This window comes from Rattus norvegicus, chromosome 1 (genome assembly GCF_021556685.1).
Source record: "Rattus norvegicus strain SHRSP/BbbUtx chromosome 1, alternate assembly SHRSP_T2T, whole genome shotgun sequence".
NCBI lineage: Eukaryota > Metazoa > Chordata > Mammalia > Rodentia > Muridae > Rattus > Rattus norvegicus.
Window position 1 is genome coordinate 83,186,705 of NC_141534.1, and position 25,067 is coordinate 83,211,771.

At 36.9% G+C, this 25,067-nt stretch overlaps 1 protein-coding gene across 3 annotated transcripts in view; it reads right to left on the reverse strand.

Annotated features, from left to right (window-relative positions):
- Positions 1-2,377: 2,377 nt before the first annotated feature.
- The window catches only part of Vom2r78 (vomeronasal 2 receptor, 78), a 46,872-nt gene continuing 24,182 nt past the window's right edge, over positions 2,378-25,067 (reverse strand). The window contains exons 3-6 of one of the 3 annotated variants that reach the window (NM_001099659.2): positions 21,112-21,924; positions 8,373-8,600; positions 5,833-5,956; positions 2,378-3,416 (exon numbers count right to left, since the gene is read on the reverse strand). In NM_001099659.2, coding sequence (NP_001093129.2) covers positions 2,512-3,416; positions 5,833-5,956; positions 8,373-8,600; positions 21,112-21,924 — 2,070 coding nt within the window. In that variant the 3' untranslated portion in view covers positions 2,378-2,511. Of the gene's footprint in view, positions 3,417-5,832; positions 5,957-8,372; positions 8,601-21,111; positions 21,929-25,067 lie in introns of all 3 variants that reach the window. The other 2 variants (XM_087578326.1, XM_087578335.1) reach the window with 2 other exon arrangements.

The following is a 25,067-nucleotide window of genomic DNA, read 5'->3' on the forward strand; positions in this document are numbered from 1 at the left end:
TTTCCTCCCCAACTTGATTCTCAATCATGATGCTTGTGCAGGAATAGGAACCATGACTAAGACAAGGGGGTGTCTAGTTATGAATAAATTCTTCAGTCTCTTCCTTAGCAGTTTTTAAATCTTACAATTAATCATTTATCCTCTTCATTAATCTAACAGAGGTCTTAAATATTGATTTCCAGCATCCAACAGGTACAGTCCAGTTGACATTTTGACATTTTCTATTCTCCACAGTCACCTGCACTTACACGGTGACCAGAAAATATATAGGGACTCATGCTTAAATGTCAAAAATAATAAGTAAATATTATTAAAATTCAAGATGTGAATATAATACAAATGTAATTTTAGAGATCAGTTAGTATAATAAATTTAGTAGAAATCCCTTAAATCACAATTTAAATATCAAATCATTTTTTTGCTAAAATGACATCTTTCACAAATTTTCAGTGAGAGAATGTGGATGTTATTAAACAATGTGTTCCTTAAGAAGACATTGTTAAACGAAACTCAAGACGGATGATCAAAATGTGAATGCTTCACTCCTTCTTTAAATGAGGAAAAAGAATACCCTTGGCAGGGAAGGGAGAGGCAAAGATTAAAACAGAGACTGAAGGAACACCCATTCAGAGCCTGCCCCACATGTGGCCCATACATATACAACCACCCAATTAGACAAGATGGATGAAGCAAAGACGTGCAGACCGACAGGAGCCGGATGTAGATCGCTCCTGAGAGACACAGCCAGAATACAGCAAATACAGAGGCGAATGCCAGCAGCAAACCACTGAACTGAGAATAGGTCCCCTATTGAAGGAATCAGAGAAAGAACTGGAAGAGCTTGAAGGGGCTCGAGACCCCAAAAGTACAACAATGCCAAGCAACCAGAGCTTCCAGGGACTAAGCCACTACTTAAAGACTATACATGGACTGACCCTGGACTCTGACCCCATAGGTAGCAATGAATATCCTGGTAAGAGCACCAGTGGAAGGGGAAGCCCTGGGTCCTGATAAGACTGAACCCCCAGTGAACTAGTCTATGGGGGAGGGCGGCAATGGGGGGAGGGTTGGGAGGGGGACACCCATAAGGAAGGGGAGGGGGAGGGGGATGTTTGCCCGGAAACCGGGAAAGGGAATAACACTCGAAATGTATATAAGAGATACTCAAGTTAATAAAAAAAAAAAAAGACATTGTTAATGATCTATGAAGACTAACGTAGGGAAGTAAATTTTTTGGTTAATGCTGATGCATTTGAGACCCATGCAATATCCCATTGTTGGGGAAATATTCACAAATGTGAAGATTTAGTGCAGCTGCAGGCACTCAAATGTCTTTTTTGTAAAATTCATTTTTTAGGAAGCCGCATAATCAAAGCATCTGCTTCCCAATCCATTCTTCCAGAATTTTATGACACCTGGACCTCAATCAGAAATGGAAACCTAGAGCAGACTCTGAGAAAATTTAAGTACATACCAATATCAGAAGTTTTACCTCTCCCTTCCATAACTACAGTATAACAGCATGTTAATATATAAACAAGTCTATTTAATTTAATTTTGTTTTAGATTTTTATTCTTTAACATTTTTTTTACCGTGAACTCATTATCCCTTTCCCAGTCTGAGCCCTGACTCTTCCTCATCCCATACTTCCTTTCCCAGCACCAAGAGGAAATCCCCACCTTCCCAACTCCCAATCCTTCCCAATCCCTTGAGCCTCATGTGTCTTGGGGGTTAGGTGTGTCTTCTCTCACCGAGGCCAGATCAGGACATCCTATGTTGCATATATGTTGGGGGCTTCATATCAGCTGGTGTATGCTGCCTGGTTTGGCTCAGTGTCTGAGAATTCTTTGTTATCCAGGTTAGCTAAAACTGCTGGTCTTCCAATGGGTTACCCTCCTTCTCAGGATCCTCAAACTAATTCAAACACAGTGGTCACTGAATTCTTTCAATGGTTGGCTATAATATTTTTGTTTTTGAGAACAGAAAAAAAATATTTGCACCTTAGACTATTGACCAATAGCTGGAAGAGAAACTGTAAACACAGACAGAATTCTGTCATGTATATGCTCCGACTGGAAAACAGAAAATGTATTCTGCTTTTTATCTTGGTGATCATTTAGTTTGTTTCTTAGTATGATTGATTGTTTATTTGATAGATGATTTCTAAGTGTAATTCCTATCTGTCCTGTAAGGCATATTCTACATAAGGTTACAGATTCAGCTGTCTTATCAAATTTATCTGATGTAACCAGGTGGAAATATCCATGAAAGCATAACGTTGAATTAAATTTTAATAGTAATTTGAGAATTTTAGTTTTCCCAAGGAAACTAAAGAAGTGAATGAGTACAAGGTTTTATGGACAATGTATGCAAGAGTGGTAGATATGATACTTCTAGACGTCAATAGAGGAACCAGTAAGACTGATTCTAAAACTGTATACATGCACTATAACCAAATATTTGGTGGGTATATATCAACTTAATGTTTGACTGAATCCTGAAATATTTGTTTAGAAATATGATTTCTCCCTGAACTTTTGGATACAATTTCTCTCTGGTTTCATTAAAATGATGTAGATTTTGGGTGCAAAGATGCTTCCAAGCATTCCTGCACTGGATGCCAAGATGGAGAAGATCTCAACAGCAACCATAACCCTGCCCCTGGTGCTATGGTACACAGGGAGAAAGGTGACCCAGACACTGCAGAACACTAGCATGCTGAAGGTCAAGAACTTGGCTTCGTTGAATGTGTCTGGCAGATTCTTTGCCAAGAAAGCCGTAGTGAAGCTTCCAAGGGTCAGGCAGGCCAAGTATCCTAGGACACAGTAGAATGCCATAATGGAGCCCTTGTTGCACACAATCATTATGTGTCCATGTTCAGAATGTTCATCAATATCAACAAAGGGAGGAGAAACTGCTAGCCAAATTGCACACAGAATACATTGCAATAAGGAACATATGGGAATAATGTAGTTGGGTGCACCAGATACCAGGAAGTTTCTTAAACTTCTCCCTGGGTCTCTGAGTTTGAAAGCAAGAATGACAGTGATTGTTTTGGCCAGAACTGTGGAAACAGCCACAGTGAATACAATACCAAATGTGATTTGCTGTAAGATACAGGTACCTCTGTTAGGATGGCCAATGAAGAAAAAGGAGCAGAGAAAACAGAACATTAGTGACATGATTAATATGTAGCTGAGGATTCTGTTATTGGCCTTCACAATAGGAGTGTCATGGTGCTTCACAAAGACCCAAAGTACCACAGCTGTGAATGCAGACAAACAGAAGGCAATTAAGGCAAGAGCCATTCCCAAGAGGTCTTCATAGCTTAGAAAAATCACGTCTTTCTGAATGCATTTGTTTTTTTCTGTGTTGGCATACTGGTATTCTGGACAGTTCACACATTGATCCATATCTGATGTCCAAAGAAAAGTTTAGTTAGTGCTGCCTTAGAAACTTTATTGATAAGGTATTTCAAGTAAGGGTGTTGAAAGGATTATGGCAATGCTGCCTTTGATGCTAACAATGTAGTTTCAAGGACATTGCTGCACAGCACTGCTTTCAGTTCATAATGTTCATAAAGACATAAGGAAAAATAATAACAAGAAATTATTTCTTTGTCTATTTAACTTTTTTATTTTATTGTATTCAATGTTATCAGAAATAAAAGATTTCCAAAAACATTTTTTTGTTCTATGTTGACGACAAATTGTATATTAAACTGAGAGAAGATACCATCATATTCCACCATGTTATTGGGTATATTTTATAAATACAAAACCATGCACTCACTGTTTCTTGTGATAATTGACTGCTTTATGAATTTATCACATACTATGACTCTGACTTTACTGCAAAAGTACCTGTAATAGATACTTGAAAATTCACTATCTCAAAGTCTTTGACATAGAAAAAACACTAAATTGAACAGGTAGGCTGTGTGCATGTGTACATATTTATATGTATATGTTCGTGTAAATATAAAAATTGCATTATTGAATTTAGGTGATTCCTTACATAAATGATAAAAAGGTGGAGAATGAGAGGAGATATAATATTGATGTTTGAAAAGTAGAAAACATTAAAGAAATAAACTTTTATATTCATCTGGCAATAAGTAAACAAATGTTTTGGTTATTGTCCCTGAGATGCACTAATATTAGCACTGAAAAAAAAAGCAAAAAACAAAAAACAAAATCAACAACAACAACAACAAAAAAATCGTCTGTTAATTCTTGGCACTAGGAAATACTTCACTTTGATCCCTTCTTCCTTTGCAATGCTGACCACTTTCATCCTTGCCTCATCCCCATTCCTATGTGGCTTAGTATCTGTGAATGTACTCAAGGATAAAATCACTATTGAGAAAGAAAATCAGGAAAATAACAGTGGAATCCTTGAGCAAGTGTAGTAACCCAGATGATTTTTCTTAAGCAATAGGATTCCATTTCTAAGTTATAATTCAGAACCTGGCTACAACTTTAAATGTGGTTGTATTTGAAATTAATTTTCATGTCAATTCAGAGAATGTTGATGTGCTTGTTTGGTTTCCAGAATTCTTATCTAGAATAACGCCTTTGTGGAAAGCAATTATTTGATACGTTTCCTAAAAGCCTAAGAAGTTGGTTTAGCTATACATAGAGTATTTTACTCTAGCAGAGAACCTCAGTTCAAATCCCAGCACTGGTGTCTCATGAGTGCATGTAAATGTAACTACAGGAGTATTATATCCTCTTATGTGTACCTATACATGCATTACCAATCCCAGACACATAACAATTAATATAATGAAATGTTTTATGGACTTTCTTGGAATTCACTGATGTAAATATTATTTATTTTTTGTTTTTAAAACTAAAACAATTTCAATATACTTTTAGAAATTATTTTTGAGCATAGTGTAATGTTGGTATGCATAACTTCAAAAGAGATATTCTGAGAACATTGCTTAGTTATACTCCATGCATCATGGGAATTAAGTCAGATTGTAAATGAATTAACTGCCATACCATCTCACAGGCATTATACGTCTTTTAATAACTTTAATCACTATATAAATTGAAAAGGAAATGAAATGAAAAACTAACTATAAACTTTATGCATGTTGCCAATCCTAAATAATAATTTTAATAATGTGTGTAGTTTGTAATATTCTAAATATGACTCTTATCATATATTCCAAATCATGGGTTTACCATTATTCCATTCTTTCTTGATTCTTATCACATTTGGCTTTGAACATGATCCTCAGAATTTTACATACAGAGAAGTTTCTCATAAATTTTCAAATACTTTTGTCTTCTATATTAATTTTACAGAGAACATGGATTTTTGTACCTGACAGTCACAAAATCTAGTCCAATAGATTTTCTTTTACATTAGATACTTCATGGGCTCTTATATGTACATGGTGTGCATAATCATATATAGGATAAATATATTGATGAAATTTAACTAATTTAATTCTTTTAAAAATTGTGACTAAAATCTAATGCACATGTTCTTGTATAATAAATTATTTTTTTGGGAAAAATCTTGTGGAGAATTCCCTCATATTGTAGTTTTATTTCCTAAAATATTTTTTCAGAAAATGTAATCTGGCATGAATTTTCAGTGGGTCAATATGTGGTTCAAGGCACAAGGTGTATGTGTTTGTTTGTTTGTTTATTTATTTTTGGCATGATTTTATTAAGTATTTTTATATCTACAACTAGTAAATGAGAAAAATGATATATTTTATACTTGAAGTTGCCTTTTAGTTGACTTCACAATCCCAGAGGGCCCAAGAGTAATATATAGTTGCAGGATTTATAAAAGCAGCAAACACTCACTTGTCTCATTAGAAATTTCATTTTCAGGGCACAGGCTACAAATAAAACAGCAGGCTGCCATTCCCTCCTTCCAGGTTTTTCTGAATCCAGGACTACAATCTGCACTGCACACAGAGGATGGCATCTGAGCAAAAAATTAGAAACATACTACTAATTAGTTTTCATTATTTTTTATGTTTTATTATAGTATATTACGATACAGTGAGCTTGTTTTATGTACCCCAACTGATTGACATTTTACTCTATCCATTTTTAATGACCAGATAAGCATATTGGAAATATATTGGAGAAATGGTGGATAATTTATCAATGTCCAGTTAATCCAAGAAAAGAGCTGATGGTGAGCTGTGTGTTAAATCTAGAGATTGCAACCTGATGCTTTTTTAGTTAATTATTTTCAATTTAGCACTAAGTACTGTGAACAGACAGAGGGAATTTTAACTGGAATATTTTCTCAGCCAACACTAGACTGCTCTCAAAACTTTCAAGTATTTTCTTATTTGGTAATTGATATAAGTTTTCCCATCTCACTGTTGGCAGTATAGCCAGTAAATAGTACGCTTTTGTGGTATATGCCTTAGTTCCAGTCTCCAGATATCCACACTTGTATTCTTTTGACTATAAGCCATACATCAAATCACACCTCCTTTTTCATGTTCCTTAATGATCAAGTTAAATGAAAGCAACAGAGAAGCATATTAGTATTTGAAGACACTTGTAAGAGGAACAGTATGTCTTTTAATCACTGATAACAAATATGATCTTGAATAAATTACCATTTCAAAGCATGAGAAATTGTATATAAAAAACAATGGAATATGCAGACACTGTTTTAATAAGGTTGGAAATGATAAAGTGATGTGTAGTGATGTAAAATATGGAGTGTTTCATAAGGTTAAAATGTTCCACAATGGCTACAAATACTCGAAAAGGCTGTATAAAAATTAGATTGTTTAAAGTTAATTGAAGATTTGAAGGGTTATCCTATGATTTTCAAATTGTCTCACCATGAAGTATCCCTAGATTAGTTCTCACAATATATATCAGAGTACATTTTTTCTTTTTTACCCCATCATTTTCTTTAAATTTATGTTAACACTGTAATATATTAAATATTATTTTGAGTTAGAGTACTAAAAAATTCATACTTATATACTTCACACTATTTTACTTTAAGGTAGTATTTCTATATCACACATGGCAGATTTAAACACACAATAAAATTGTTTCTGGCAAGAAACAATTATTTTCAGACTACTGTCTCCAAAGCGCTTGAATAAAGACATGAACCAATAAAACTACTTGTCATTATTTCTGATTTCAATGGATAACAATTTTCTCTCCATGTATTGTCAAGAGGTTTGTGAAAGAAAATGTCATATCAATATGATATTATGTTCCTTGCTTTCTATCACTTGTTTGATCTCTTTTACTCTGAATGAATTTTGGGCTGGGTTAACAGCCTTTCTGAACATTTATGGAAAAAAGTGTAATTCTATATTGTGTGCTGTATTACACTCAAAGAATTTGCATATGTGAAACCATGCTAGCATCTGTGGATTTGATTCTTTCTGTTCTCACGGTATGATCTTTCTGTTGTGTTATTTTTCTTTGGTAGGTATTTTAGTCAAGAACTATTCCACACATATTAATCAAAATATGGTTATCTAATTTCTCTTTTCCCTCTTATTACACATTTTAATGTTTTCCTACAATTTTATAAGGAAAAGTTCTCCTGTTTTATGTGAATGAGTATTCACATCTTCTGAAATGAAGAGGGACTATCTTAAAATATAAAAAAGAGTTCTTGTCATTGATTTCCTTTAAAGAATGTTACCAAAAATATTCAACTATAATGGAAACATTTTTTCTTTTGCTCTTATTGCTGTATTTGATGGGTTTTAATAGCTATTTATTTGTCTGTTATAATAATTCTGTCTACATATTTCTTTGAAATATCTATCATCTAACTTGAAAGTGTGAAGGGGGATTCTTCAAGTTTATTAAAAATTGATGATTCTGTGAATATGAATTTTTGAAAATGTATTTATTAGTGAACCTGCTATATGTCCTTCTATTATATGGGAAAACATTTTTTAGTATAATGACAAGTGTTAGAATTATGTATCTTAGTGTTTCATAACTATAACATTAATCTCACTTGTATCAACATGGGTTCCAGAGGTGTAAGTTAAGGGAGGAGATTACTGTGTAATACCAACAATGATGTGAAATGAATATTGATCACTTTAAAGAAAGAATACCAGTGGTGAAGAACAGTTTAATAGTCATTATATTTCAGATAACGTCTTATAATATATAAGATATATCATATCAGATATATTTCTTATATGACAAAGCTGTAACTTATGCATGCATGAAATCTTCAGAGAATTAGTAAAAATATGTTAAAAATGAAAAAAAAAGAAACATAAAACAGGAGCCTAGAATTTGGGTCCTGATGTGACAAAATATTTCATTTCAATATATTGCAGTATTACTGCTGTGAAGTATAAATCAAAAAGTTACTACACACCTACCTTTCTACTTCCTGTGACCAACTGAATCATGTCTTCATATAAGTGAAAGAGTCCACCATGTGCAAAATATGGGCTGAACTTTCCTATCTTCATCTTAATCCGAAGGTGTTGTGAGAAATTCTGAATGTGAACAATGTCATAGTCTTCCTGTACTCTCTCTCTGTGTTTCATAATCACTCTGTCTCCATGAGAATTAGTAAAGTGGGTCTTTTTGAGAAATGAGTTTACCTAAAAGGAAAGCATTGCAGAACAATGTACATGCCATTCCTTCAAGCCATAAACTGTATTATAATTTCATATTTAAGGCTCCAGGTAGTGCAATGTCCAATTTTCTGAGGAACCTCCAGACTGATTTCCAGAATGGTTGTACCGGACTGCAATCCCATCAACAATGTTCCTCTTTCTCCAAATCCTTGCCAGCATCTGCTGTCACCAGAGTTTTCGATCTTAGCCATTCTCACTGGTGTGAGGATGAATCTCAGGGTTGTTTTGACTTGCATTTCCCTTATGACTAAAGATGTTGAACATTTCTTTAGGTGTTTCTCAGCCATTAAATATTCCTCAGGTGTAATTTCTTGGTTTAGCTATGAACCCCATTTTTAATAGGGTTATTTCTCTCCTTGCAGTCTAACTTTGTGAGTTCTTTGTATATTTTGAATATAAGCCCTCTATCAGTTGTAGGATTGGTAAAGATCTTTACCCAATATGTTGGTAGCTGTTTTGTTCTAACAACTGTGTCCTTAGCATTACATAAATTTTGTAGTTTTCTGAGATCCCATTTGGCAATTCTTGATCTTAAAGCAAAACCTATTGGTGTTTTGTTCAGGAGATTTTATCCACTGCCTATGTGTTCAAGATTCTTCCCCATTTTTTTCTTCTATTAGTTTCAGTGCATCTGGTTTGATATGGAGGTCCTTGATTGAGTTGGACTTAAGCTTTGTATAGGGTGATAGAAAGGATTGATCTGTATTCTTCTACATGCTGACCTCCAGTTGAACCAGAACCATTTGCTGAAAATGCTATCTTTCTTCCATTGGATGGTTTTGGCTCCTTTGTCAAAAATCAAGTGACCATAGGTGTGTGGGTTCATTTTTCAGTCTTCAATTCTATGCCACTGGTCTATCTGCCTGTCACTGTACCAAAACCATAGAGTTTTTAATCACTATTGAGCTGTAATACTGCTTGAGGTCAGGGATAGTGATTCCCCCAGAAGTCCTTTTAAAGATGAGGATAGTTTTAGCTATCCTGGGATTTTTGATATTCCAGATGAATTTGCAAATTGTTCAGTCTAAATCTATGAAGAATTGGGTTGGAATTTTGATGGGGGATTGTATTAATTCTTGGATTGCTTTTCGTACAATGGCCATTTTTACTATATTAATTCTACGAATCCGTGAGCATGGGAGATCTTTCCATCTTCTGAGATTTTCTTCAATTTCTTTCTTCAGAGACTTGAAGTTCTTATCATACCGATCATTCACTTGCTCAGTTAAAGTCACACCGAGGTATTTTATATTATTTGGGTCTATTATGAAGGGTGTCGTTTCCCTAATTTCTTTCTCAGCTTGTTTCTCTTTTGTATAGAGGAAGGCTACTGATTTATTTGAGTTAATTTTATACCCAGCCACTTTGCTGAAGGTGTTTATCAGGTTTAGTAGTTCTCTGTTAGAACTTTTGGGGTCACTTAAAGGTACTATTATATGATCTGCAAACAGTGATTCTTTGACTTCTGCCTTTCCAATCTATATCCTTTGATCTCCTTTTGTTTTCAGATTGCACTGGCTAGGACTTTGAGAACTATATTGAATAAGTAGGGAGAGAGTGGGCAGCCTAGTCTAGTCCCTGATTTTAGTGGGATTGCTTCAAGTTTCTCTACATTTAGTTTAATGTTAGCTACTGGTTTGCTGTATATGGTTTTTATAATGTTTAGTAAGGGCCTTGACTTCCTGTTTTTTCCAGGGCTTTTATCATGAAGGGGTGTTGAATTATGTCAAATGCTTTCTCAGTACCGAATGAAATGAACATGTAGGGTTTATATTTCAATTTGTTAATATAGTGGATTACATTGATGGTTTTCCGTATACTAAACGATCCTTGCATACCTGGCATGAAGCCTACTTGATCATGATGGATGATTGTTTTGATGTGTTCTTGGATTCAGTTGGCAAGAATTTTGCTGAGTATTATTGTGTCAATTTTAATAAGAAAAATTGGTCTGAACTTTTTGTTCTTTCTTGGGTCTTTGTGGGGTTTAGGTACAAGAGTAATTGTGGCTTCATAGAAGGAATTCGGTAGTACTCAGTGTGTTTTAATTTGGTGGAATAGTTTAGACAGTATTGGTATGAGCTCTTCTATGTAGATCTGATAGAAATCTGCACGGAACCCATCTGGCCCTGGGTTCTTTTTGGTTGGGAGACTTTCAATGACTGCTTCTATTTCTTTAGGAGATATGGGGTTTTTTAAATGGTTTATCTGTTCCTGATTTAACATTGGTACCTGGTATCTGTCTAAGAACTTGTCCATTTCCTCAAGATTTTCAACATTGGTTGAATACAGGCTTTTGTAGTAGGATCTGATTTTTTTTTATTTCTTCTGATTCTGTTGTTATGTCTCTTTTTTTCATTTCTTCTTTTGTTAATTTGGAGACAGTCTCTGTGTCCTCTGGTTAATCTGGCTAAGGGTTAATCTATCTTGTTGATTTTCTCAAAGAACCAGCTTTTCATTTTGTTGGTTCTTTGTATAGTCCTTTGTTTCTACTTGGTTGATTTCAGCTCTGAATTTGTTTATTTTCTGACTTCTACTCCTCCTGGGTGTATTTGCTTCTTTTTGTTGTAGAGCTTTTAGGTGTGCTGTCAAGCTGCTGATACATACTCTCCTGTTTCTTTCTGCAGGCACTCAGAGCTATGAGTTTTCCTCTTAGCACAGCTTTCATTGTGTAGCATAAGTTTGGGTATATTGTACTTTCACTTTCACTTTCATTACATTCTAAGAAGTCTTTAATTTCTCTCTTTATTTCTTCCTTGATCAGTTTATCATTGAGTAGAACATTGTTTAACTTCCATGTATACGTGGGCATTCTTTCCTTATTGTTATTGAAGACCAGCTTTAGCCCATGCTTGTCTGATACGACACATGGGATTATTTCTGTCTTTCTGTATCTGTTGAGGCCTCTTTAATGCCTGATTATGTGGTCATTTTTGGGGAAAGTACCATGAGGTGGTGAGAAGAAAGTGTATTATTTTGTTTTAGGATAGAACGTTCATAAATATCTGTTACGTCCACTTGGTTCATAACTTCTATTAGTCTGTCTATATCTCTGTTAAATTTCTGATTCCATGGTCTGTCCATTGATGACAGTGGGGTGTTGAAATCTCCTACTATTATTTTGTGAGGTGCAATGTGTGCCTTGAGCTTTAGTAATGTTTCTTTTATGCATGTAGCTGCCCTTTAATTTGGAGCATAGATATTTTGGATTGAGAGTTCATCTTGGTGTATTTTTCCTTTGATGAATATGAAGAGTCCTTCTTTATTTTTATAATGACTTTTGGCTGAAAATCGATTTTATTCTATATTAGAGTATCTACTGCAGCTTGTTTCTTCACACCATTTGCTTGGAAAGTTGTTTTTAGGGCTTTAACTCTGAGGTAATGACTGTTTTTTCCTCTTAGGTATTTTTCCTGTAGGCAACAAATGCTGGGTATTCATTACATATCCAATTTGTTAATTTGTGCCTTTTTCTTGGGGGAATTGAGTCCATTAATGTTGAGAGATATTAAGGAATAGTGATTGTTGCTTCCTGTTATCTTTGTATTTGGAGGTGAGATCCTGTTTGTGTGTTTGTCTTCTCTTTGTTTTGTTGCAAAACGATTAGTTTCTTGCTTTTTCTAGGGTGTAGCTTGCCTCCTTTAATTGTGCTTTACCATTTATTATCCTTTGTAGGGCTGGCTTTGTAGAAAGGTATTGTGTAAATTTGGTTTTGTCATGGAATATCTTGGTTTCTACATCGATGTTAATTGAGAGTTTTGCCAGATACAGTAACCTTTGCTGGCATTTATGTTCTCTTAGAGTCTGAATGACATTTGTCCAGGATCTTCTGGCTTTTATAGTCTCTGGTGAGAAGTCTAGTGTAATTCTGATAGGTCTGCCTTTCTACGTTACTTAACATTTTCCCCTGACTGCTTTTAATATTCTTTCTTTGTTTTGTGCATTTGGTGTTTTGACTATTATGTGACAGGAGGTCTTTCTTTTCTCATCCAATCTATGTGGAGTTATGTAGCCTTCCTGTATGTTTATCGGCACCTCTTTCTTTAGGTTATGGAAGTTTTCTTCTATGATTTTGTTGACGATATTTACTGGTCCTTTGAGCTGGGAGTCTTCACTCTCTTCTATACATATTATCCTTAAGTTTGATCTTCTCATTGTGTCCTGAATTTCCTGTATGTTTTAGGCTCGTAGCTTTTTCCATTTTACATTATCTTTGACCATTGTGTCGATGATTTCTATGGAATCTTCTGATCCTGAGATTCTCTCTTCTATCTTTTCTATTCTGTTGGTTATGCTCGCATCTGTGTCTCCTGATCTCTTCCCTAGATTTCCTATCTCCAAGATTGTCTCCCTTTGTGCTTTCTTTATTGTTTCTATTTCGATTTTTAACTCCTGGGTGGTTTTGTTCCTTTCTTTCTCCTGCTTTTTTTTTTTCTCCAGTAGTTCTTTAAGGAATTTTTGTGATTTCTCTTTTAGGGCTTCTACTTGTTTACTTGTGCTGTCCTATATTTCCTTAAGGGAGTTATTTATGACCTTCTTAAAGTCCTCCATCATCATGATCAAATGTGATTTTAAATCTGGATCTTGCTTTTCGGTTGTGTTTGGATATTCAGTGTTTGCTTTGGTGGGAAAATTGGGGTCTGATGATGCCAGGTTGTCTTGGTTTCTGTTGCTTGGGTTCCGACATTTTCCTCTTGACATCAGGTTGTCTCTGGTGTTACCTTGCTTTGCTGTTTCTGAGAGTAACTTGACTGTCATATAGGCCTGTGTGTCAGGAGTACTGTAGGCCTGTTTTCCTGTTTACTTTCAGCCAGTTATGGGAACAGAGTGTTCTGCTCTCAGGTGTGTATTCGTTCCTGTCCACTATCTTTCAGCTGTTCCTGTGGGCGGGAACCAGAATGGCCTGCCCCTCCTTCTCCTGGGCCTCTATGCAGAGGGGGCCTTGATGTTGCTAGGAGTTTTCCTTTAGAGTCAGAAATGTGGGCAGAGAGTAGTCTCCTCTGGTTTCTCAGGCATGTCTGAGACTCTGAAGATCTAGCTCACCTCCCCCATGGGATTTGGATGTGGGGAGCTGTTTGACTGGGTCTGTTCAGATGCGGGCACAGTCTGGACCAGAGGGCTCCTACAGCTAGAGTCCCCCATCTTCCTGTGCCCAGATACATTATACAGTTTCCTCTTGGGACAGGGATGTGGGCAAAGATGAGCAGAAGTGAAAGTCTCTTCTGCTCTACAGTCTCAGGATTGCCCACACTTCTAGGCAATCACCTCTCTCTCCCACGGTGTTTGGGAGCAGGCAGCTGTGTGCTGAGATCAGCGAGGTTTTTGCACCAGCAAGAAACTGGAAGTGTCTGATCCCAGAGAAATTTGCCTTTGTGTGTCCTGAGTCCACCAGGCAGGTCACTTTGAGCAGAAAAGTTGGTCTTACCTCTGGTCTCGGGCCTGAAGTCTCTCCTCAGTGATAGGTTTCAGCTCTCTGTGAGGGCTGTAACCAGAAGGGCCCCCCTACTTCTCCTGGGTCCCTGTACACAGGGGACCCAGATGGCGCTAGGCATTTTCCTCTAGAGTCAGAAATGAGGACAGAGAATAGCCTCCTTTGGGTTCCCAGGCATGTCTGCCCCTCTAAAGGTCTAGCTCTCCCTCCCACAGGACTTAGGTGTAGGGAGTTGTTTGACAGGGTTTGTTCAGATCTGTGCACAGTCTGTACCATAGGGCTCTTGCAACTTGATTGCCCCTATCTTTCTGTGCCCAGATGCACAGGAAGTTTATTCTTGTGCCAGGGATGTCGACAAAGGTGGGCAGAAGTGGTGGTCTCTCCTGCCCTGCAGTCTCAGGATTGCCTATACTTCTGGGTGATCAGCTATCTCTCAATTTCCCCATTCTTCTACATGCTGACCTCCAGTTGAACCAGGACATTGGTGAAAATGCTTTCTTTTTCTAATGGATGGTTTTAGTTCCTTTGTCAAAGATCAAGTGACCATAGTTTAGTGGGTTCATTTCTGGGTAGTCAATTCTATTCCATTGATCTACATGCCTGACTTGGTACTAATACCATACATATTTTATTACTATTTCTCTGTAATACACCTGGACTTTAGGGATGGTGATTCCCACAGACGTTCTTTAATTTTTGAGAATAATTTTTGCTATACTGGGACTATTTGTTATTCCTAATGAATTTGCAATTTTCTCTTTCTAACTCTTAAAAAATTGACTTTTATTTTCATGGGTATTGCATTGAATCTGTATATTGCTTTAAGCAAGTTGTCCATTTTTACTATATCAATCCAGCCAATCCATGAGCATGGGGGATCATTCCATCATATGAGATATTCTTCAATTTCTTTCTTTAGAGATTTGTACCTCTTGTCATATAGATCATTCACTTGCTTGGTTAGAGTTACACTGAGGTATTTCATATTAATTGTGACTATTGTGAAGGGTGCCTTTTCCTTAATTTCTTTCTCTGCTTGTTTACTCTTTGAGTAGAGGAAGTCTACTGATTTGTTTGTGTTAATTTTATATCCAACCAATTTGTTGAAGTTGGTTATGAGCTGTAGGAGTTTTTCTAGTGGAATTTTGTGGTCACTTAAGTATACTATCATATCATTTTCAAATAGTGAAATTTTGACTTCTTCCTTTTAATTTGTATCCCTTTGACTTCTTTTTGTTGCCTAATTGCTCTGGCTAGTAGTTCAAGTACTATATTGAACAGATAGGGAGAGAGTGGGCCAAGTGGATCAAGATCTTCCACATTAAACCAGATACACTGAAATTAATAGAAAAGAAAAGTGGTGAAAAGCCTCAAACACATGGGCACTGGGGAAAATTTCCTTAACAGAACACTAATGATTTATGCTTTAAGGTCACGATTAAACAAATGGTACCTCATAAAATTGCAAAATTTCCATAGGTCAAAGTACACTGTCAATAGAATAAAACAGCAACCGACCCATTGGGAAAAGATTTTTACCAAGTCTACATCCAATAGAGGGTTAATATCCAATGTATATACAAAGTCTTCAGGAAGTTAGGCTCCAGTGAATCAAAAACCCCTTTCAAAATGTGCTACTGAGCTAAACAAAGAATTCTCTACTGAAAAATATCAAATAGACAAGAAGCACCTAAAGAAGTGTTCAGCATTCTTAGTCATCAGGTAAATGCAAATAAAACAACTCTAATATTCCACCTCACACTGGTCAGAATGGCTAAGATCAAAAATTCACGTGACAGTACATGCTGGCAAGGATGTGCAGAGGAGAAACACTCCTCCATTGGTGGTGGGATTGTCAGCTGGTTCAACCACTGGAAATCTGGAAATCACTCTGGTGGTTCCTCAGAAAATTGGGCTCAGTACTATCTGAGGCCCAAGTTATATCACTCCTAGACATATACCTGATGGTTGCTTCAACATATAACAAGGAAGCATGCTCCACTATGTTTAAAGCAGCCTTAGTCATAATAACCAGAACCTGAAAAAAAAATCCAAATGTCCTTCAACAGAGGAGTGGATACAGAAAATATGGTACATTTTCACAATTGAATACTACTCAGCTATTAGAATCATTGTCTTCATGAAATACTTAAGTCAATGGATGGATCTGGAAAATATCATCCTGTGTGAGGTAACAAAATCACAAAAGAATATGCAAGGTATGCACTCACCTATAAATCCTTCTTAGCCCAAAAGCACAGAATAACCAAAAAACAATTCACAGACCACCTGAAGCTCAAGAAAAAGGAAGAACAAAGTGTGGCTACTTTAGACCTTCTTAGATGGGGGAACAGAAATGCTCACAGGAGGAAATAGTGTGACAAATTGTAAAGCATAGTCCAAAGGAAAGGCCATCCAGAGACTGCTACTCCTGGGGGATCCATCCCATGCACAGACACCATCCCAGAAAATATTGTGGAGGTCAGTAATTACTCACTGACAGGAGCTTGATACTGTCTCTTGAGAGGCTCTGCAAGAAGAGCCTGACATATACAGAGACGAATGCTTGCCCCCAACCATTGAACTGAGAACAGGGTCAACAATAGAGGAGTTAGAGGAAGGACTGAAGGAATTGAAGGAATTTGCAACCCCATAAAAAAACAACAATATCAAGAGACCAGAAACCCCAGAGCTCCCAGGGTCCCAGGGATGAAATCACCCTCCCAAGAGTACATATGGATGGACCAAAGGCTTCAGCTGCAAATGTAACAGAGGATAGCTTTGTCTGGCATCAACAGAAGGAGAGACCTTTGGTCCTGCCAAGTCTTGATGCCCTAGTGTACAGGACTGTCAGGTCAGGGAGGTGGGAGGTAGTGGTTGGTTGGGTGAGAGAGCACCTTCATAGAACCTGGCAGAGTGTGGATTGGATAGCGGATTTCAGGACGGGAAACTGGGAATGGGCATAACATTTAAATGTAAATTTAAAAGATCCAATACAAGAAAAAATATTCTAAAAATGAAATTGTCATAATATTCTAAGAATTTCAGTTCTCCCAGACAAGACTACCAAAAACAAACTGACAAAAATGCAGAACCAAACAGATATGAAAATCACACATACATATACACACAAACACATTAATATATAGTGACGCTCAAATCTTTTCTGAGTAACACATATAATAGAGCTATACACTTATTTACACACAAATATACATATATGTTGACACACAGATTTAAATGTTTAGGCACGAAAGTGATATATATATATATATACATATATATATATGCACAGATATGAAATTACACAAAATACATAAATACATACACTGTCAACCCCCACACATACACACACACACAGGCACACAAAAACAGAAACACAAACATACACAGACTGACAACAACACACAGGGAGAGGTAGAAAATTAAACACAGGTCCTGAATGATATAGACACCCAGAGAAATTTATACTCACACATAATGACCAAAATTCAGGTAAAGACCAAGACAAGCACAAAGAAATATGCAGACACTTACAGTGTAAAGCAGATATGAAAGCACATAAGCACGTACAAACACTCACAAAATATATACAGTGTTACACAAAGACACATACTCTCACAATCACACTAAGAAACATACACACATATACAAACACACTTATAGAAAGAAATTCATACATACAAAAACTTTTGCTCACATCCACAGTCACATGGATACATAAACATATACGTTCAAAGCAAACAAATATAAACACAGATACACAGAAAGTAAAAAAATATACATATATTCAGTGTGAAAGATACAGTCACACCTATAAACATATTTTTGTAGATGGAACTGATGACCAACTCAGATTAGAAGGGGTATGCTGATAGATATTCAAGTGCTCCCTATGAAACTACAAATTTTAATTGATAAACTATGCCTTAATTTTCCATTCATATTTATAACAGTCACTAGATTTATTTTTCTTTAAAAAAGTTTAGAAACCAATCTATTTTGGAAAATATTTACTATTTCATTAAGTGTGTGCAACTGAGAGATTCTAAATGGCAATGCAGTTAAAAGACAACCATCATCATCCATTAGAAGAAACTCTATAGTTCCAACTGCACCAGAGCTAAGGCTCTTCTACAGCTTCCAGACCGAAAACCAGCCCAGAGAGAGCTGGTCTCTCAGGAGTGCTCTCACTCCTAAGTCCACAGGTAAGTGCCCAGTTATGCTACACTAACTGTACAAAGAGGGACCCACGAGAAGCACATAGGGCACACGATCCATGGAGGAACCTTGGAAAGATCCTTCTGGCCTGCAAGTTTTAGATACACCAGTACACAAGAAGAGCAAGATTAATATTTAAAAACACATTTCATGGTGATGATAGAAGATTTTAAGAAGGATGTAAATAACTCCTTTTAAGAAATACAGAAGGGGTTGGGGATTTAGCTCAGTGGTAGAGCGCTTGCCTAGGAAGCGCAAGGCCCTGGGTTCGGTCCCCAGCTCCGAAAAAAAAAGAACCAAAAAAAAAAAAAAAGAAATACAGAAGAACACATTAAAACAAATATAAGCTCTATTAGAGGAAACATAAAAATTCCCTTAAGAGTTACTGGGAAACACAACAAATAAAGTGAAGTAATTGAACAAAACCATCCAGGATTTAAAAATGGAAATAGAAAAAATAAAGAAATCACAAAGGGAGACAACACATGAGATAGAAAACCTAGGAAAGTGATCTGGAGTCATAGATGCATGATTCACTAATGGAATACAAGAACAAGAAACAAGAATCCCAGGGGCAGAAGATACTATAGAAAACATTGACACAATCGTCAAAACAATGCAAAATATAAAAAGGCACTAACCCAGAAAATTCATGAAATCCAATAATCCATGAGAAAACCAAACCTAAGTATAATACATAAAGAAGACAGCAAATATTCCCAAATTAAAGGGCCAGTAAATATCTTCAAACAAAATTCTAGAAGAAAACTTTCCTTACCTAAAAAAAAAGAGATGTCTAAGGAACATAAAAGAAGCCTGCAGAACTCCAAATTGTTTGGATCAGAAAAAAAATTTCTCCTGTCACATAATAGTTAAAACACCAATTCCACAAGACAGAGACAGATTATTAAAAGCAGTAAGGAAAAAAGGTCAAGTAACATATAAATGCAGACCTATCAGAATTATATCACTCTTCCCAAAGAAAGATAAATGATAGAAAAGATTGGGCAGAATCCATACAGACCCTAAGAAAAGAGAAACACCATCCAATATCCTATACCCAGGAAACAATCTCAGTTAAAAAAGATGGCAAAATCATTATATTCTACAACAAAACCAAATTTACACAATATCTTTCTACAAATTCAGCCTTACAAAGAAAATAGATGGAAAACTCCAACACAAGTCAGGAATCTCTATGCTAGGAAAAGCAAGAAAGTAATCTTCTTTTGATATATCCAAAAAAAAAGATAGCCACTAAAACATAATTCTACCTCTAACAACATAAATGACAGAAAACAACAATTCTTGCTTCCTAATATCTCTTATCATCAATGTACTCAATTTCCCAGTAAAAAGATATAGACTAATAGAGTGGACATATAAACAGGACTCAGCATTTTACTGCATAGAGGAAACACTCCTAAGTGACAAAGAGAGCAAGTACCTAAGAATGAAAATCTGGAAAAAAATTCCAAGCAAATATTCACCGGAAACAACCTGGAGTACCCATTCTAATATTGAATACAACCAACTTTCAACCAAAATTTATTAAAAAAAAAAAAAAGGAAGACCATTTCATATGCATCAAAGGAAAAATTTACCAACATGAACTCTCAATTCTGAACATTTCCACCCCAAATGCAATGGAACCCATGATCACAAATAGATTTATTAAGGCTAAATCATTCCTTGTATTACACACAATAATAGTCGGAGATTTAACACCTCCCTCTCATCAATGAACAGTACATGGAAACTTCAGAAACTAATCAGAGACACATTTAAACTAACAGAAGATATGAACCAAATGGGAAAAAAAAGATACCTTAAAACATGTCATCCTAAAACAGAAAGAATATACCTTCTTCTCAGGATCTCATGGAACATCTCCAAAACTAACCATATACTCGTTCATAAAACAGGCCTCAACAGTTACAAGAAAATAAAAATATTCCCATGCATCCTATGAGATCACCATGGATTAATGCTGGACTTCAAAAACAACAGGAAGCCCATATACAGATGGAAGTTGAACAACACTCTACTCAATCATAACTTGGTCACGGAAGAAATAAAGAAATTGAAAGCTTTTAAAAATGTAATGAAAAGGAAAACACAGCATGACAAAACATTTTGGACAAAAAGAACATAGTGCTAAGAGGAGAACTCATAGCTTGAGAGCCTCCACACCCCCCCAACAACAAAAAACAAAACAAAACAAAAAAGAACAAAAACAACAACAAAAAAAACAAAAACAAAACAAACAAACAAAGAAAAAACTGGAGCATGCATACACTATCAGGTTGACAGGGGTTTATAGCACACCTGAAAGCTCAAGAACAAAAAAAAGTAAATACACTCAAGAGGAGTAGACAGAAGGAAAAAAAAATCAAACTCAGGGCTGAAATCAAGCAAGTAGAAACAAAAGGAACTATACAAGGATTTAACAAAACCAGGAGCTATAACTTTGAGAAAAATCAAGAAGATATACCTAAACACTTAGCCGCACTAACCAGCGAGCACAGCAACTGTGTCCAAATTAACAGAATCAGAAATTAAAAGGGAAACATACGACAAACTGAAGAATTTTTAAAAAATCATCACATCCTATTGTAGAAGCCTATACTGAACAAAACTTGTAATTCTGCACGAGATGGAAAATGTAGAGCAATGACAGGATTTTGTGAGTGGGTGGGGGTGAGTTGGAGCATTTTCATATAAGTAGGGGGAAGAGGGTTGGAAGTAAAGGAAAGGGGGTAACATTTGAAATATAAAAATAGAAAATATCCAATAAAAATAGAAAAAATAAAGAAACTCTACCTTCAAGCAGTGAGTACTTGCTCCTTTCCCATTTCTTATTTCCTTATTATCAACCTCTTGCAGATTATTCTCATGGAGGGCATGGGCCATGGCATACACAGCATTATATATGCTATGACTATAATCATTAAAGGCCATGTGAAACTTCTGTTCTGTTATCCATTCCAATGAGACATTGGATGAATAGTTTCTCAATATTTTACAGTTAGATCCTGAGGCATCATAGCTAAAGTACTTCCACTCTGGTATTAATAGATTTAAATCTCTGCTTCTGAGATGGTCCCATGTCTCGACAAAATTTGTAAATCCAGGTATCTCACCATGGTGGTGTAGAAATGTCAGAGTCCCATAGAATGTGCCAAGAGTTAAGTCTCTCTTACTTGTCGGGATATCCAACTCTGATTTCGTGACCCAAATCCTCTGTATAACTGGAGATTCCCACATTCTGACGCTCAATTCAATGATACTGTATGTCTTCCCATAAATGATAATAATATTTGTGGATGACATCACAATTTGGTTGTAGTACATTTCAGTTTTTTGACAGAATGAACGCTCATGGATTGACATCATGTTAACAAAGGCAAAGCAAATTTCCTTGTTTTGGGTCTCTTTTTTCAACTCTGAGAGAAATTGATTGCCTTCGTCATTATCAGAGATGACAAGCCCAACCCAGTTCCAGTTGAAGTAAAGTAAGAAGGAGATGATTGCCAATGCTAGTGATGTGTCCTTTGGGGTCATCTGATAGAGATATGGAAATTGTTCATTATCACTGAAGATGGAATGGAAAGGTCCATAGGAAATCTGAAGGAACTGCAATACAGGGAGCAGCATGAGGTGGAGTGCACTTAAAAAACTTGTACTCATATTTAACTACAAACAGTTGTTTACCTATGACTTTTCCTCTCATCACTAATTCAAATGAGCAAATGTGGAAGCCTGGTACATCCACTTCTAAGGGGAACAGCAAACATAACTGTTTCACAAAGATATAATAAAACACATTTGCATGTTACAATAACTTCCATTCTGTCATTCAGCTTTTGTCTTGATATCTGTGTATTCAATGTTTGGAGAGATTTTAATATATTTACAAATTGGGGATATTTGCCTAATTGTTTTTTAAAAGTCATTTACGCCTTAATCCAGAAATATTTGTCTACTATTTAACAGGAAAGCCTGATGCATAACTGATTAGCTTTTAGGAACATCTTTTCTTGTCTTGCCCTACATGTAGGCATTCCTTGTACACTAGAGGTTGTGACTCACATAAAGATACTATAGATCTCCTTCAGGATAAGGCTCCAAAATACTCTGTGGATATCTGCCTCTGTCCTCCTCAGGAAACAGATAATCAGAACAAAGTAAATTTAAAAATGTAAACAACATTTGGCTGCATAAAAGTGTAAGCAGCATATCATATTAAAAACCTCATCCTAGGTCTTCCTGGCTGCTGCCGCTGCAGAGAGCCCCTGGGCAGCACCCCACGAGCGAACCTGAGCCTCGGGACCACAGGTAAGACCAAATTTTCTGCTGCAAGAAAGCTGCCTGGTGAGCTTGGGACACACGGAAGCAGAATTTCTCTAGGACCCGGCACGTTCTGTGTTTACCGGAAGTCCCACACCCTCAGATCCCGGCCCGCAGCAGCTCTCTGCTCCCAGACCCGGTGAGAGAAAGACCCAACCGCCTGGTCAGGTGGGCACTCCTGAGGCTGCAGAGCGGAAGAGACCACCAACACTGCTCACCCCTGCCCACATCCCTGGCCCAAGAGGAAACTGTATAAGGCCTCTGGGCTCCCGTGGGGGAGGGCCCAGGAGCGGCAGGACCCCTGCCTGAGACACCGCCGGAACCTGAAAGACAGACCGGATAAACAGTTCTCTGCACCCAAATCCCGTGGGAGGGAGAGCTAAACCTTCAGAGAGGCAGACAAGCCTGGGAAACCAGAAGAGACTGCTCCCTGCACACACATCTCAGACGCCAGAGGAAAAAGCCAAAGACCATCTGGAACCCTGGTGCACTGAAGCTCCCGGAAGGGGCGGCACAGGTCTTCCTGGTTGCTGCCGCTGCAGAGAGCCCCTGGGCAGCACCCCACGAGCGAACTTGAGCCTCGGGACCACAGGTAAGACCAACTTTTCTGCTGCAAGAAAGCTGCCTGGTGAACTCAAGACACAGGCCCACAGGAACAGCTGAAGACCTGTAGAGAGGAAAAACTACACGCCTGAAAGCAGAACACTCTGTCCCCATAACTGACTGAAAGAGAGGAAAACAGGTCTACAGCACTCCTGACACACAGGCTTATAGGAAAGTCTAGCCACTGTCAGAAACAGCAGAACAAAGTAACACTAGAGATAATCTGATGGCGAGAGGCAAGCGCAGGAACCCAAGCAACAGAAACCAAGACTACATGCCATCATCGGAGCCCAATTCTCCCACCAAAACAAACATGGAATATCCAAACACACCAGAAAAGCAAGATCTAGTTTCAAAATCATTTTTGATCATGATGCTGGAGGACTTCAAGAAAGACATGAACACACTTAGGGAAACACAGGAAAACATTAATAAACAAGTAGAAGCCTACAGAGAGGAATCGCAAAAATCCCTGAAAGAATTCCAGGAAAACACAATCAAACAGTTGAAGGAATTAAAAATGGAACTAGAAAAAATCAAGAAAGAACACATGGAAACAACCCTGGATATAGAAAACCAAAAGAAGAGACAAGGAGCTGTAGATACGAGCTTCACCAACAGAATACAAGAGATGGAAGAGAGAATATCAGGAGCAGAAGATTCCATAAAAATCATTGACTCAACTGTCAAAGATAATGTAAAGCGGAAAAAGCTACTGGTCCAAAACATACAGGAAATCCAGGACTCAATGTGAAGATCAAACCTAAGGATAATAGGTATAGAAGAGAGTGAAGACTCCCAGCTCAAAGGACCAGTAAATATCTTCAACAAAATCATAGAAGAAAACTTCCCTAATCTAAAAAAAGAGATACCCATAGGCAGACAAGAAGCCTACAGAACTCCAAATAGATTGGACCAGAAAAGAAACACCTCCCGTCACATAATAGTCAAAACACCAAACGCACAAAATAAAGAAAGAATATTAAAAGCAGTAAGGGAAAAAGGTCAAGTAACATATAAAGGCAGACCTATCAGAATCACACCCGACTTCTCGCCAGAAACTATGAAGGCAAGAAGATCCTGGACTGATGTCATACAGACCCTAAGAGAACACAAATGCCAGCCCAGGTTACTGTATCCTGCAAAACTCTCAATTAACATAGATGGAGAAACCAAGATATTCCATGACAAAACCAAATTTACACAATATCTTTCTACAAATCCAGCACTACAAAGGATAATAAATGGTAAAGCCCAACATAAGGAGGCAAGCTATACCCTAGATGGTTTTGGCTCCTTTGTCAAAAATCAAGTGACCATAGGTGTGTGGGTTCATTTCTGCGTCTTCAATTCTATTCCATTGGTCTATCTGTCTTTCTCTGTACCAATACCTTGCAGTTTTTATCACTATTCCTCTGTAATACTGCTTGAGTTCAGGGATAGTGATTCCCCCTGAAGTCATTTTATTGTTGAGGATAGCTTTAGCTATCCTGGGTTTTTTGTTATTCCAGATGTATTTGCAAATTATTCTGTCTAACTCTTTGAAGAATTGGATTGGTATTTTGATGGGGATTGCATTGAATCTGTAGATTGCTTTTGGTAAAATGGCCATTTTTACTATATTAATCCTGCCAATCCATGAGCATGGGAGATCTTTCCATCTTCTGAGGTCTTCTTCAATTTCCTTCTTCAGTGTCTTGTAGTTCTTATTGTACAGATCTTTTAGTTGCTTGGTTAAAGTCACACCGAGGTACTTTATATTATTTGGGTCTATTATGAAGGGTGTCGTTTCCCTAATTTCTTTCTCGGCTTGTTTCTCTTTTGTG